Source organism: Elephas maximus, chromosome 6 (genome assembly GCF_024166365.1).
Source record: "Elephas maximus indicus isolate mEleMax1 chromosome 6, mEleMax1 primary haplotype, whole genome shotgun sequence".
Classification (NCBI taxonomy): Eukaryota; Metazoa; Chordata; class Mammalia; order Proboscidea; family Elephantidae; genus Elephas; species Elephas maximus.
This window is the reverse complement of record NC_064824.1, coordinates 77,174,148-77,189,550: the sequence shown is the minus strand read 5'-3', so window position 1 is coordinate 77,189,550 and position 15,403 is coordinate 77,174,148. Positions and strand designations below refer to the sequence as shown.

General features: G+C 37.1%; 1 protein-coding gene across 2 annotated transcripts in view; it reads left to right on the top strand.

Annotated features, from left to right (window-relative positions):
* CCDC141 (coiled-coil domain containing 141) overlaps positions 1 to 15,403 on the top strand; it is a 233,348-nt gene that overhangs the window by 190,523 nt on the left and 27,422 nt on the right. For both annotated transcript variants that reach the window (XM_049887559.1, XM_049887558.1), the window contains 3 exons: positions 10,764 to 10,904; positions 11,614 to 11,808; positions 15,159 to 15,342. In XM_049887559.1, coding sequence (XP_049743516.1) covers positions 10,764 to 10,904; positions 11,614 to 11,808; positions 15,159 to 15,342 — 520 coding nt within the window. The remainder of the gene's footprint in view (positions 1 to 10,763; positions 10,905 to 11,613; positions 11,809 to 15,158; positions 15,343 to 15,403) is intronic.

Genomic DNA, 15,403 nt, shown 5'->3' with positions numbered 1-15,403 from the left:
GAGGTACTCTAAATGTGATTTTTTGGATGTGCTGTGATGTTCCTTAAAGAGAAAAACCTATGGTTTTGTGTCTTGATTATCTTTGGGTAAAATTTTTTTTTTCCTTCATTTTATATTCTTTGTAAGATTAGGAAATCGTAAAACCTCATTTTCTCCATGTCATCAGTCAGAATGAGGCCAGGGGCTGACTGTGGAATAGACCATCAGTTGCTCATATACAAGTTAAAGTAGAAGCTGAAGAAAATTTAAACAAGCCCATGAGAGCCAAAATATGACTTGAATGTGTCCCACCTGAATTTAGAGATGATCTCAAGAATAGATTTGACACATTGAACATTAATGACCAAAGACCAGACAAGTTATGGGATGACATCAAGGATAACATACGTGAAGAAAGCAGAAGGTCGTTGTTATGGGTTGAATTGTGTCCCCCAAAAATCTGTCAACTCTGCTAGGAGTATTGTGTGGTTGTCCTCCCTTTTATGATCTGATACATTTTATCCTATGTATTGTAAATCCTAACCTCTATGATGCTAATGAGGCAGGATTAGAGGCGGTTATGTTAATGAGGCAAGACTCAACTACAGGATTAGGCTATGTCTTGAGTCAATCTCTTTTGATATATAAAAGAGAGAAGCAAGCAGAGAAGAGAGGAAACTCATTACCACCAAGCAAGAACAGTCAGGAGCGGAGTTCATCCTTTGCACGGTGGGTCTCTTCGCTGAGAAGCTCCTAGACCAGGGGAAGATTGATGACAAGGACCTTCCCCTGAACCAACAGAGAAAGAAAGCTTTCACCTGGAGATAGTGCCCTGAATTCAGACTTAAAAAAAAAGACAGCCCTCTAAACTGTGAGAGAATAAATTTCTGTTTCTTAAAGCCATCCACTTGTGGTGTTTCTGTTACACCAGCACTGGATAACTAAGACAGTCATTGAAAAGACAGGAAAGAAGGAAAAGACCAAAACGGACGTCAGAAGAGACTCTGAAACTTCCTCTTGAGTGTAAAGCAGCTAAAGTGAATGGAAGAAATAATGAACTAAAAGAGCTGAACAGAAGATTTCAAAGGGTGGCTTGAAAAGACAAAGTAAAGTGTTACAATGAAATGTGAAAAGACCTGGAGTTAGAAAACCAAAAGGGTAGAACACACTCGGCATTTCTCAAGTTGAAAGAACTGAAGAAAAAATTCAAGCCTCCAGTTGCAGTAGCGGGCAAAATATTGAATGACGCAGGAAGCATCAAAAGAAGATGAAAAGAATACACAGAGTCACTGTACCAAAAAGAATTGTTGAGTGTTTAGCCATTTCAGGAGGTAGCATATGATCAAGAACCAATGGTATTGAAGGAAGAACTCCAAGCTGCACTGAAGGCATTGACAAAAACACATGTCTCCAGGAATCAACAGAATACCAATTGAAATGTTTCAACAAACAGGTGCAGCACTGGAGGTGCTCACTCATCTATGCCAAGAAATTTGGAAGACAGCTACCTGGCCAACCCAGTAGAAGAGATCCATATTTGTGCCCATTTCAAAGAAAGGTAACCTAACAGACTGCAGAAATTATGAAACGATATCATTAATATCACATGCAAGTAAAATTTTGCTAAAGATCATTCAAAAGCCGTTGAAGTAGTATATCGACAGTGGTATAACTGCCAGAAATTCACGCCGGATTCAGAAGAGGACTCGGAGTGAGGGATATCACTCCAAGATCCATCTGCTGGTGTCAGATGGATCTTGGCTGAAAGCAGAGAATAACAGAAAGATATTTACTTGTGTGTTATTGACTATGCAGAGGCATTCAGCTGGGTCATAACTAATTATGGATAACATGGCAAAGAATGAGAATTCCAGAATACTTATTTGTGCTCATGAGGAACCTGTGCATAGACCAAGAGTCAGTCGATTGAACAGAACAAGGGGGATACTGCATGGTTTAAAATCAGGAAAGGTGAGCATCAGTGTTGTTTCCTTTTACCATACTTAGTCAATCTGTATGTTGAGCAAATAATGTAAGAAACAGGACTATATGAAGAAGAACTCGGCAGCAGGACTGGAGGAAGACTCATTAACATCCTGCCTTATGCAGATGACATAACCTTGCTGGCTGAAAGCGAAGAGAACTTGGAGCACTTACAGATGAATATCAAAGACCACAGGCTTCAGTATGGATTATGCCTTAGCAGAAAGTAAACAAAAATCCTCACAACTGGACCAATAAGCAACATCGTGATCAATGGATCAAATACTGAAGTTGTCAAGGATTTCATTTTACTTGGATCTGCTATCAACACCCATGGAAGCAGCAGTCAAGAAATCAAATGACAGATTGCTTTGGGCAAATCTGCTGCAAAAGACCTCTGTAAAGTGTTAAAAAGTCGCTTTGAGGACTAAGGTTTGCCTGACCCAAGCCATGGTATTTTCAATTGCCTCACATGCATGCCAGAGCTGGACAACGAATAAGGAAGACCGAAGAAGAATTGATGTCTTTGAATATTGAATATACATGGACTTCCTAAGAACGAACAACTCTGCCTTGAAAAAAGTACAGCCAGAATGTTCCTTAAAAGCGAGAATGGTGAGACTTTGTCTTATGTACTTTGGACATGTTATCAGGAGAGACCAGTTCCTAGAGAAGGACATCATGCTTGCTAAAGTAGAGGGCCAGTGAAAGACAGGAAAACCCTCAACAAGATGGATTGACACAGTGGCTGCTGCAACAATGGAATCAAGCATAGCAACAATTGTGAGCATGGCGCAGGACTGGGCAGTGTTGCATTCTGTTGTACATAAGGTTGCTGTGAGTCGGAGGTAACTCTACAGCACCCAACAACAACAACTTTCTAGAAAGCACAGCTTTCACACAGCCAATTCTGTGAAATTTTTTTCCACCTGATCTACATGGAGAGATATATTTGTATGCATGAATTTTGAATATCACTGTATATTTTCTTGCCTGACAACATAAATAAGTTTTTAAGATAGAAAGCATCATAGACGTATTCTCTGCCATATTGCATGGCAGAGCAACATCATTAGTTACTTGTTCTTTACGTGTCTACATTTAGAAATGTAAAAAGTTAATATTGAGCATGTTTTTTTGTTGCAACCTGACCAAAACAATTGCCTTTACATTTACATGATGTTCCTGAATATTTGTAACTAGAGGCTCATATTACTGGTCACAAACAATTACTTTGCTGAAGAAGAATAATAATGACAGAATTGGGTTGGTATCCATTTTCTCAAAATAAGTTTTCCAAACAGAAGCTTCCATATAATTATATTGCTCTTTCCTGAAAATTTTCCAGGGTAGCAGCATCTTACCCATCAGGAAGGAAACAGAAAAGGACTTTAAAGTGTTAGAAGGAATGGTATAATATTCCATATGTCCTTTCAGTCCCAAAAGTTCTTTTCTCAATGTGGATGTCAGTCACCTGAGTCCCAGGGATACGACTCAGATTAAAAAAAAAAAAAAACCATCACCGTTGAGTCAGTTCTGACTCATAGTGACCCTATAGGACAGAGTAGAACTGTCCCATAAGGTTTCCAAGACTGTAATCTTTGTGAAAGAAGATTGCCACATCTTTTTCCCATAGAGTGGCTGTTGGATTCGAACCTCTGACCTTTCGGTTAGCAGCAGAGTGCTTAACCACTGAACCACCAGGGTTACAAATCAGATTAGAAGCAGTAAATTAGAATAGAGATATGGTGCTGCTGACGTATACTCAATTAATAAAATGAAAACTATCTGACTTTATGTAACTCTTTGCAGTTGACAAAGTGTTCATGAACAGCTCCTACTAGTAGGAGACCCACCCACTGCCGTCGAGTCGATTCTGACTCATAGTGACCCTATAGGACAGAGTAGAACTCCCCCTTAGAGTTTCCAAGGAGGAGAGGAAGGAGAAAAAGAGTTTGTAGAGAGGAACAAAATACCCTTTGAGGGCAGCGCTATGGTATAGTATGTACAATAATTATTTTCCAGATTGCTAACCCTAATTCATAATTTTTTAAAAAAAGATTATTGCCATTCAGCAGATTTCTACAGTCTGGCTACTATGTGCCAGACCATAATAATACAAAAGTCCTCAGGAAGTTTAGAATCTAGGAACAGTTACAGTCTATGGGACTTCATATTCATAGCTGCTCACTAATCAGGCCCCACCCTGTTTACCTTTCAAGACTGTATGAGACTAGGTCCATTTGGGTTGTATATGCGAGAGGATGGCAAAGATTATAATTTGTTCTGAAAACTTCAATCCCATATGGTTAAAATATTTTAAAATTTTGGTGTTTACAATTTGGCAAATAGGACTCTGGGGTATTTCTAAGGAATGTAGAGAGTTTAAGACTAAAATTATAGCTATCATGTCCAGAATATAAAATTTAATGAAGATACCATGAACATACAAATCTTGAGGAGTAGATAAATATTTATTACTAAGACTCGCTGCTATCTACAGTTAAATATGGAGCAATTGTCTTCTCTTTCCAAGCTGACCCACTTTCTGACACTGCAGGACTGGCTTTAAGCACAGGGAGAACAATGGTGTGCTTGCTGAATGGAAGGAGGCCAAGAAAGTCTTGACCAAAACCTCTTCACTAAGGCTTAATAGTCTATCATTAATAATCGTAGCTAATCATTTGGGTTAAATTCTGAGCCTTTGGTACCTTTATTTCAAATGCAAGCATCCCTGGGAGCTGGTAACATTGCACCCTTATGTTACTGAAAAGCAGTATTAGAAAGATTTTCTCTGGAGTAGGCAAAATGGTGGGCAAGAAATGAAACCAGTAAGGTAGACATTAAGAGAAACGAGAATTGACTACCCATTTTGTATCTTTGCTTTTAGTCTAGTTCTAATGAAAGGCTTTCTTTCTAAATGAATTTTCTCAGTTTTAAAATGTCCCATGTCCATCACACAAATTGGCCTTGCCAGCAACAGACTTTTAAAAAAGGGCATTTGTGTGCCAAAGCTGCCTCAATCAGCTTAGTCAAGACTAAGGATAGTAAGCGGCCCCACTTCTCGGCAGTCTCTTTCCTTTATGCTTCTTCTCAAAAGAGGCCTTGTTCATTCCTAACCCTGAGAAAGGGCTTACCGCTCCCTGAAATATTTGGGGAAGATGCTTATTCTACTAGTTTCAAAAGAACCACAATTTAAAGTCTTCATAATTTGTTTCCCAATCATAGATATGTTAATTTAGTCTGCTTATTCCAGAGCAAATATGGAGGAACTGGACAAGTGGAAAGATAAGAAAATCACATTATTCGTTGGCAAAAATATCTTTTCCATGATTTTTCTCATGATTTTCAGAAATTTTATTAATACGACTTTATAACAACATTTAAAGATTTCTTTTTTTTTTTTTTTAATAGGGTAATCATCAGCAAAATTTTACTAAAGTTTTTTTTCTTTTTATATTAACTTTTTTTTAATTAATTTTTATTGTACTTTTAAATGAAAGTTTACAAATCAGGTCAGTCTCTCATACAAAAATTTATATATACCTTGCTATGCATTCCTAATTGCTCTCCCTTTGATGAGATAGCACAGTACTTCCCTCCACTCTCTCTCCTCATATCCATTCGGGTAGCTTCTGGCCCCCTCTGTCCTCTCATCTCCCCTCCAGACAGGAGATGCCAACATAGTCTCATGTGACCACTTGATCCAAGAAGCTTGTTCTTTGCCAGTATCATTTTCCATCCCCTATTCCAGTCCAATCCCTGTCTGAAGGGTTGGCTTTGGGAATGGTTCCTGCCCTCGGGTAACAGAAGATCTGCGGTCCATGGCCTCTGGGGTCTTTACTAAAAATTCTGCTGAAGATAATTGAAAAACCGTTGCAGCAGTACATCAACGGGAACTGTCAGAAATTCAAGCAGGATTCAGAAGAGGACGTGGAATGAGGGATATCATTGCTTGATGTCAGATGGATCTTGGCTGAAAGCGAGAATACCAGAAAGATGTTTACCTGTGTTTTATTGACTATGCAAAGGCATTCTACTGCATGGATCATAACAGATTATGGATAACATTGCTAAGAATGGGAATTCCAGAACATTTAATTGTGCTCATGTGGAACCTGTACATAGACCAAGAGGCAGTCATTCAAACAAAACAAGGGGATACCGCATGGCTCAAAATCTGGAAGGGTAGAAGGGTGTGCGTCAGGGTTGTATCCTTTCACCATACTTAATTAATCTGTATGTTGAGCAAATAATCCGAGAAGCTGGACTGTATAAAGAAGAATGCAGCATCAGGATTGGAGGAAGACTCATCTGCCTTATGCAAATGACACAAACTTGCTTGCTGAAAGTGAAGAGAACTTGAAGCACTTACTGATGAAGATCATAGACTACAGTCTTCAGTATGGATTACACCTTAACATAAAGAAAACAGAAATCCTCACAACTGGGTCAATAAGCAACATCATGATAAATGGAGAAAATGTAGAAGTTGTCAAGGATTTCATTTTACCTGGATCCACAGTCAATGTGTGAGGAAGCAGCAGTAAAGAAATCAAACGACATATTGCGTTGGGCAAATCTGCTGCAAAAGACCTCTTAAAAGTGTTAAAAAGTAAAGTTGTCACTTTGAGGACTAAGGTGTGCCTGATCCAAGCCGTGGTATTTTCAGTTGCCTCACATGCATGCCAAAGCTGGACAATGAATAAGGAAGACCAAAGAAAAACCGATGCCTTTGAATTATGGTGTTGGCAAATAATATTGAATATACCATGGGCTTCCAGAAGAATGAACAAATGGGTTTTGAAAGAAGTACAGCCAGAATGCTCCTTAGAAGTGGGGATGGTGAGACTTTGTCTCATGGACTTTGGACATGTTATCAGGACAACCAGTCCCTGGAGAAGGACATCATGCTTGGTAAAGTAGAGGGTCAGTGAAAAAGAAGAGGACCTTCAATGAGATGGATTGACTCAGTGGCTGCAATAATTGGCTCAAACGTAGCAACGATTGTGAAGATGGCGCAGGACTGGGCAGTGTTTCGTTCTGTTTTACGTAGGTTCACTGTGAGTCAGAAGTGACTCAAAAGTGTCTAACAACAACAATAGGGTAACTTTCCAGATCTCAGGTTTAGGTGTTTTCTTCTGATCATGTGCTCAGGATGAACAGTTGTCTTAACCATCTCCACCATTCCCCTTTGTTGACAAGCTAACTAAAGTTAGAAGCAGCTGCATGAACAATGATACCACAGCCAAGCAACCATGCACTCAGTTCTTTTAAAAATATGACCACATGTTACGTAGGGATTATATGGGAAGTTAAGTCTTCATATTGGAATGTTCAGGTAACATAATCAGGGTAGGGCTAGATTTTTCAGTTGCCGAAGGTAGTTCATGCATGTACTACCTTCCACTTAATCTGCAATAGCCCTGAATTTGAATTGGGAAAGGCACAGGAGTTTAGATTTAAAATGGATTTCCACTCTAACCAAAAGAAAGTCCAAGCAACTGAAGACTTGTTGAGGGAGCTCATGTGTCAGAAAGAAGATGATCTCATTTCACATACTCATAGCGCCATGAACATTCTTTGGCCTTATAAATCATCTTCAGAGGAAGGACTTACATTCTGACTCATCATTTATCAGTCTTAAATTTCTTAATCCAAAGTAGACTTAAAATTTCATGGTTCAGAATTAGCGTTAAGGATCATATAGTTTTCAAATAGCTCATGGTGCTATGGGTATGTGAAATTGAGCTTTACCGTATAAACATGCAGGTGTAATGTTTATTAGGTGATGACTGAGCCTCTCTTCATTTCTCTAGACTAAAGGCTATAAGGTATGTCATATTCCAGTGGGGAGAAAAAGAATATAAAATTTTATTTTCCTATAGATAAATGTTAATGATAGGACATGTTTTTCAAAATAATTTCTGGTTTCCTCAGATGTGGTAGTTATTACATCTATATTTGCAGATTTCTGATTTTGTGAGGACAAAGTTCCTGCCAAAGTTATTTGTAAATAACTGATGGTATGGTCCCTTTATATCTCAACCCCTGTAACTGACTTTGTCCTTTTCTGCTAAAATCTAATACATGCATATTTAAACAACAGATGTCATAGAATTTAATATCTATTGGTTATTTTTTTTAAATATACCCACTGAACATGACCTTTTACCCATTTTCCTGAGCTCCTAGAGAAATAGGAGCCCTGGTGGCATAGTGATAAAGTGCTCGGCTGCTAAGCAAAAGGTTGGCAGTTGGAACCCACCAGTTGCTCTGCGGGAGAAAGATATGGCAATCTGCTTCTAAAAAGATTTACAGCCTTATGGTAGCTCCATAGACACATCCAAACTCCTTAAGGGACCGAATTGCTGGTCTCAGGGCTGTGGGGACCATGGTCTCAGTAAACATCTAGTGCAATTGTCATAACAGAGTTTATAAAGAATATGTTCTACATTCTACTTTGGTGAGTAGCATCTGGGGTCTTAAAAGCCTGTGAGTGCCCATCTAGGATATTCCATTGGTCTCACCCCTTCGGGAACAAGGAAGAATGAAGAAAACTAAAGACATAATGGAAAGATTGGTCCAAAGGACTAATGGACCACATCTTCCATGGCCTCCACCAGGCGGAGTCCAGCACAACTAGATGGTGCTTGGCTACTGCCACTTACTGCTCTGACAGGGATCACAATAGAGAGTCCTGGACAGATCTGGAGAAAAATGTAGAACAGAATTCTAACTCAAAAGGAAAGACCAGACTTGCTGGCCTGACAGAGACTGGAGAAACCCTGAGGTTATGGCCCCCGGACACTCTTTCGGCTCAGTAATGAGGCCACTCCTGAGGTTCACCCTTCACCCAAAGATTGAACAGGCCTATGGAACAAAACAAGACTAAAGGGGTCACCAGCCGTGGCGCAGTGACTGGAAGGTAGGAGGGAATAGCACAGCTGGTAATAGGGAACCCAAGGTTGAGAAAGGAGAGTGTTGACATGCCATGGGGTTGTTAACCAATGTCATACAACAATGTGTATACTAACTGTTTGATGAAAAACTAGTTCTGTAAACTTTCATCTAAAGTTCAATTAAAAAAAAAAAAGATTTACGGCCTTAGGAACCTTACAAGGCAGTTCTGCTCTGTCCTGTGGAATCACTGAGTTGGAATCGACTCCATGGCAGTGGGTTTGGTTTTGGTTTTAATGGAGAAATAGTCTTCAAACTTAGATGATATAGCTCTTTCATTCCTTCTGAATGCCACTGATTTGTCAATTAAAATGTTTTATGTGGTCTCTGTGCTTGGATTAGTTAATAGCTTAAAAGTAACGTTCAACAAATTTCATTTGCCATATAAAATAAATGTGCAAAAATTGCATCCACATAATAATTTCCATGTCTGCTAGGACTTTACAGATAATTGTCTCCAAGAAGTGTTAAAGATAAGGTCAAGGTTCTGTTTTTGCAATATGCAGAATTTGAAGTAAGCATTTTGAGAAAGCGTTTTCTACGGCAGATATGTTTTTCTGCATTAGAAATGTAAAATCCAGGATGTGCACAGTCCTTATTCCCTTCCATATAATTTGTTTGCTGTCATTTAAACTAATTTTAATACTTCTTCTGACTTATCATAGCTTAAATTTATCAACCATGACATTGTTCACTGTTACTGTTAAATGCCTCCATATAATATGAGAAGGTTTATGTTTTTTCTGTACTTTTTTTTGCTGATAATATAGGAAGAGAATGGCTTATCCTTCTTGAATATAGAGAAGAACACATAAAGAGTTTGTGTAATGGAACAAGATGGCTTAAAATTTTGGGATATTGGTAAAGTTGAACTGTTTTTAAGACTGTCGCAACCTGCACCCTATTCTCAGTGCGTCACCATAAACTCTGTTTACACACAAGTTAGGATTGCCATCATGGGAGGCAACTCTTGCTTTTTTTTATTTTGAAGGATCTTTTGCAAAATGTTCATAAAATAACTGTGAAAGGAATTGGGCAAATAACATTCTTTTCCTCCTACTAAATCTCATGTTGGAAACCGTGGTGGTGTAGTGGTTAAGCGCTACGGCTGCTAATCAAAAGGTCGGCAGTTTGAATCTACCAGGCACTCCTTGGAAACCCTATGGGGCAGTTCTACCCTGTCCTAAAGGGTCGCTATGAATCAGAATCAACTTGCTGGCAACAGGTTTTTTTAAAAATCTGATGTTAGGTCTTTTCTCCCAAAGTATAATAATGTGTAATAATTAGTCAATATATAATCATAAGTAATATCCTAGGCAATCACAGTGTCAGTACTTCATTGGCATCTGTCACCTGTAGAGCTCCTCAGAGCCTTAAATGAATTTATACATGATGGCTGTAAGAGCACTGGGAGGTGGAGGGATCTAGGACAAAATGTCCCTCATACCCTAGCACACAGAGAAAAGAATGAATGGGGAAAATGATATCAAATAAAAACAGATAAGACTGAGTTGTTAAAAGTCTATGAAACTAAGAAGCTTTCTTGCTTGGAGGCCAGAGGGATGTTCTATATTTATAATTCTAATTATAAATTACAAATAAAATATTAAGAACATTACTTATATTTTGGGGATATGTTTAGATTCACATTATAGGTCTACTTAGCAGACTTGACTTCTGTTGAAAATCACTCAATACATTTTGAAGATGATGAATATTTTGAAGTGTGTAGATATTTTGATTTATTAAAAATGAATTTTTTTAGATATTTTGATTTATTACAAATGAATATTAGTGTTCTCATTTTCAAGACATCACCTCTTTATTTTTATGAACTGCAGCTCAAAGAGTCATTCAAAGATATCAAAAAGAAATTCAACAATTCAAAGTTTAATTACAGTAAGAAAAATGAAAAAGCACGAAATCTGAAGGTTCTTAAATATCAAATTGAACAAGTTGATACGTATGCTGAAAAAATGCAGGTAACGAGAAAGTGATGTGTGTGTGCGTATTACTTGAGTTATTGCAAAATCATTTTGCATTTCAATTCTAGATGCCTAACCCTTGCTGTTGTTATTGTTGTTTTTTACAGTGTGGGAACTAAAAGAGTAGTTTTACATTTTATAATAATTGGGATCTTCATGTAAAATATATAATAATGACTTATCCCTTGAGGCAGCTCCATAATGGTTTCTGGTTTCTTCTAAAGCTACCCAGCCGTCTCTGCTTCCATCTTTCCCCCCAACACACACACACACACCGCTTTTTGGACACTCCTCTTCCTTTCCCTGCATCTGCCCATGTAGAAAGGAGCTTCCTCCACTGCCCTGTAATCCCCTGTATCTACCTTGTAATGGCTAGATTATTTGAATGCCTTTACTGTGAGACAATGAGTTTATTGGGATAAGTATTCGATTTTATGATCATTGTCTTCTTTATCATATTATCACTCTCAAAACCTGAAATAGACCCTGGTGTATAGTAAATTTTCTTTATGTTTAATGAATGTTGAATCAATAAACTGTCTTGAAGAAATCCCATTCTTTCCAAAACACATTTGAAATAGTTATAATCTTAACATATCAGAATGGAGAAAACTACACAAGGTCTTCTAACATTTTCTCTTGGTGTTTAATCACTGTAGTATAATAAATAGAAATTGAATGTTATTAAAAACCTTTTGTTGCACAGGCTTTGAAAAAGAAAATGGAAAAAGTTGAGAACAAAATTTCTGATTCTTTTTTAAATTATGCAAGTTATAAAGTTAATATCCTTTTGGAGGCCTTGAAGGATTTGCAGAAACATGTGGATGCATTTGACAAAGTTGTGACAGATTACAGGAAGAACTTGGACTTGATGGAGCATCTCCAAGAGATGATAGAAGAGGTATTAACCCATTGCTGATCTTTAATTTACATGCCAAAATTGAGAACTTAATGATGGGAGGGAAGGTGACTTCCATTATGTGGTCAAACGGCACTTGCAGCAGAACACAGCTCTACAAAGTGTGTTCTGTGTGGTTCTGATTCAGTGCCATAGATTGACTCAGAGTCAATGAGAATTCTTATAGTAATAAGCCATCCTACTCCACATTCATATATCAACCAACTCAATTTAATTATAGAATCAGCTTCTATTCACTAACTACTTATCATTTTTCTTTTCTGAATGTAATAACTACACCTGTCCATTGAAAGTTCAAAGGAATAATTCATAAAATAACTTGTATTTATATAAATTTTAGTTCTTACTCCAAATCCTTTGCTCGCTTCTGTGATATTTTAGGTGTACTGTGATATTTTAGGTGTAGATATTCTTATTCCTGTTTTACATGTGAAGAAATTGACCTCCAGAGTGGTTAATTTACTGACCTATTTTGCCATTATGAATTTAAAAACATGGTAGACTTTTTACACACTGACTAAATAATTGTTTTCTATCTCTGGATTATATTGAATAGTTTTCACAGTTAACAAGTTTGAATCTGGTCATTCTTTACTCCCCGAAAGGAATTGTGATGATAGTGTCATAACTTTTGAATGATTAGAAATTGTGTAAGATTTCACACAAATCTTTCATTTCTTATTTTAACCACTTGGCTTTCATCTCTCACACAATAAATCTGGGGAATAATACCTCCCAATGTTCTGTTTGTCAGAATGTCTAGAGCTTTGATTAGCCCAGAACAGTTTGATCAGAATAGTTAATGATTTTGTGTTTCTTCAGTTTATCTATAGATATTTGATATGAAATGGCACTTTGAGAATAAACTGATAAAAAATTATATCACATTAAACTGATAGAAACTAAAAATAACTTTAAAAACATAAAGATTTTTAAGACATAAGCCCAAAACCCACTGCCATTGAGTCGATTCCAACTCACAGCAACCCTATAGGACAGAGTAGAACTGCCCCCATAGAGTTTCTAAGGATCGCTTGGTGGATTCAAACTGCCGACCGCTTGGTTAGCAGCCATAGTACTTACCCACTATGCCACCAGGGTTTCCTTTAAAACATACAGATCTCTAAAATGCAAAGATTTTGAAAATACTGATACACAAGAAGAAAATAAATACCACCCATTAACTCACCGCTTAGACACCACCTGTCTTAGCCACCTGGTGCTGCTATAACAGAAATACCACAAATGGATGGCTTTAACAAAGAGAAGTTTATTTTTTCATAGTAAGGTAGGCTAAAAGTCCAAATTCGGGGTATCAGGTCCAGGGGAAAGCTTTCTCTCTCTGTTGGCCTTCTCTTCAATCTTCCCCTGGTCGAGGAGCTTCTCAGGCACAGGGACCCTGGGTCCAAAGGACGGGCTCTGCTCCCAGCACTGCCTTCTTGGTGGTATGAGGCTCCCAATTCTCTGCTTGCTTCCCTTTCCTTTTATCTCAAGAGATAAAAGGTGGTGCCAGCATCACCCCAGGGAAACTCCCTTTACATTGGATGTAAGGGTAGTGTTACAATCGCACCCTAACCCTCTCAACGTAAAATTACAATCACAGAATGGAGGACAACCACACAATACTGGGAATTGTGCCCTAACCAAATTGATACACACATTTTGGAGGGGCATAATTCACAGAATGGAGGACAACCACACAATACTGGGAACTGTGCCCTAACCAAGTTGATACACACATTTTGGGGGAGCATAATTCAATCTGTGATACAACCATTCATATTTTAAAGAATATTTTTCCGGGCAAATACATGTTTGTTGATAAGATTAGATACTACATGTATTATTTTACCTTTCAATGTAATTAAATATTTTCTGTGACATAATATTAATGACTGTATCATAACGATTGTGTTTCTTCAGTTTATCTGTAGATATTTGATATGAAATGGCACCTTGAGAATAAACTGACAGAAATCATTTTCTATTAGTGTTGTTTTTAAAAGTTAATTTTGCTACTGTAAAGCAATGCTACATTAGCTATTATTGTCATTAAATCCATGTATCTTGCTCCTTCTCATTGTTATTTCCTTAGGATAACTTCCTAAAATAGAATTAGCACCAAAGAGGGTGAATGTTTCAAGATTTTTTATTGTATTGTCCAGTTGCACTTTAGAAATGTTTTACTAATTTATTCTTACCGGCAACATGTAAAAGTTCCCATTTCTCCATATTTACATCAATACAAGATGTTTAACTATTATAGAATTATATTCACAATTCTATTCAGCAGGATATCTATTTAGAATATTCAGAATAGCTTATATACTTCACAAAATTTTAAAAGATTCAGAAAAAAGTAATATTGTGATTTTTCAGGTACAAAAATAATTATTGGTATTATTTTTTATATTTTCGAGAGGATAAATGAGAGTATGCATAAAATGCATGAAATTTGATAAAGTTATTATTTGCACATTTCATATTGAAGAAACTCTCTACTTAAAGCTCTTGAGTGCTCTTTGTAACCCATTATTCTGAGATACAAAACATCTATCCTTATCACTAATCGGGTGACTTTTTAGATTTAACACTACATACCTTAAGGAGGATCAAAATGATCATTCTTCTATATCTGACACATCTGATGTATGGGTTTGCCATAGCTCTTTGGCACTTACTTACAGCCAGCTCCTAACAGACTTGTGTTTCTATTTCTTACCCAGCATAAGTGCTCCTGGCCTGTGTCAGACACATTCCTTCCATCGCAGTTATTTATTTTTAGTGAGAAACTGTCTCAGTCTCCACTGTGCTTTGAAAATATGACTATATTCTATTTAAAAAAGGTCAAATTCTCTCCTTTAAATGATAATTCCTCTATCATAGACTAAATCTCTTAAAAGAGCATTTGTTTGCTAGCATATTTATCAGATAATACTTTATCCATCTGTTGTTAATGATTTCAGCTAATTATGTTGAATTTTTTGTGTTTTCAGGTTTTTTTCCTTTGCTTTTTAGTTGATACTTGTAATTGCCTATTCTTTAAGTGTGTGACATTGATTGCTCTTAACGATTATACTTCAGGCAAATCTAAGAAGGCAGGAGAATCAAATGTATTTCCCTACCTCCCTATCTGCCTCTAATGTCCAACTGCAAAAGTATTTGATTTTTTTAAATATTTTCTTTATTATGTCTTAGAAAGTTTAAACTAATGTGAATATATATCTTGAGGAAATTAAAATTTTATAATTCAAAGCTCAAAATTAGGAACTGAAGTAGGATAAAAAGTAGGATAGTACCTCTTTAATCTCGCTTTGTCCTATTTAACTTAGTGTTACTTTTGGTATGAAGATGCAAGTGCCACAGTTGTAAGAGTTGGAAAATACTCCACAGAGTGCAAGACAAAAGAAGCTGTGGAAATTCTCCATCAGCAGTTTAATAAGTTTATCATGCCCTCAGTGCCTCAGCAAGAAGAAAGGATTCAGGAAATCACTGACCTTGCTCGGCGCTTATATGGTGAGATCCCTTTTAAGATATCCAGTAATTTGCCATTGGAGAAATCTACATGGAACCTAAT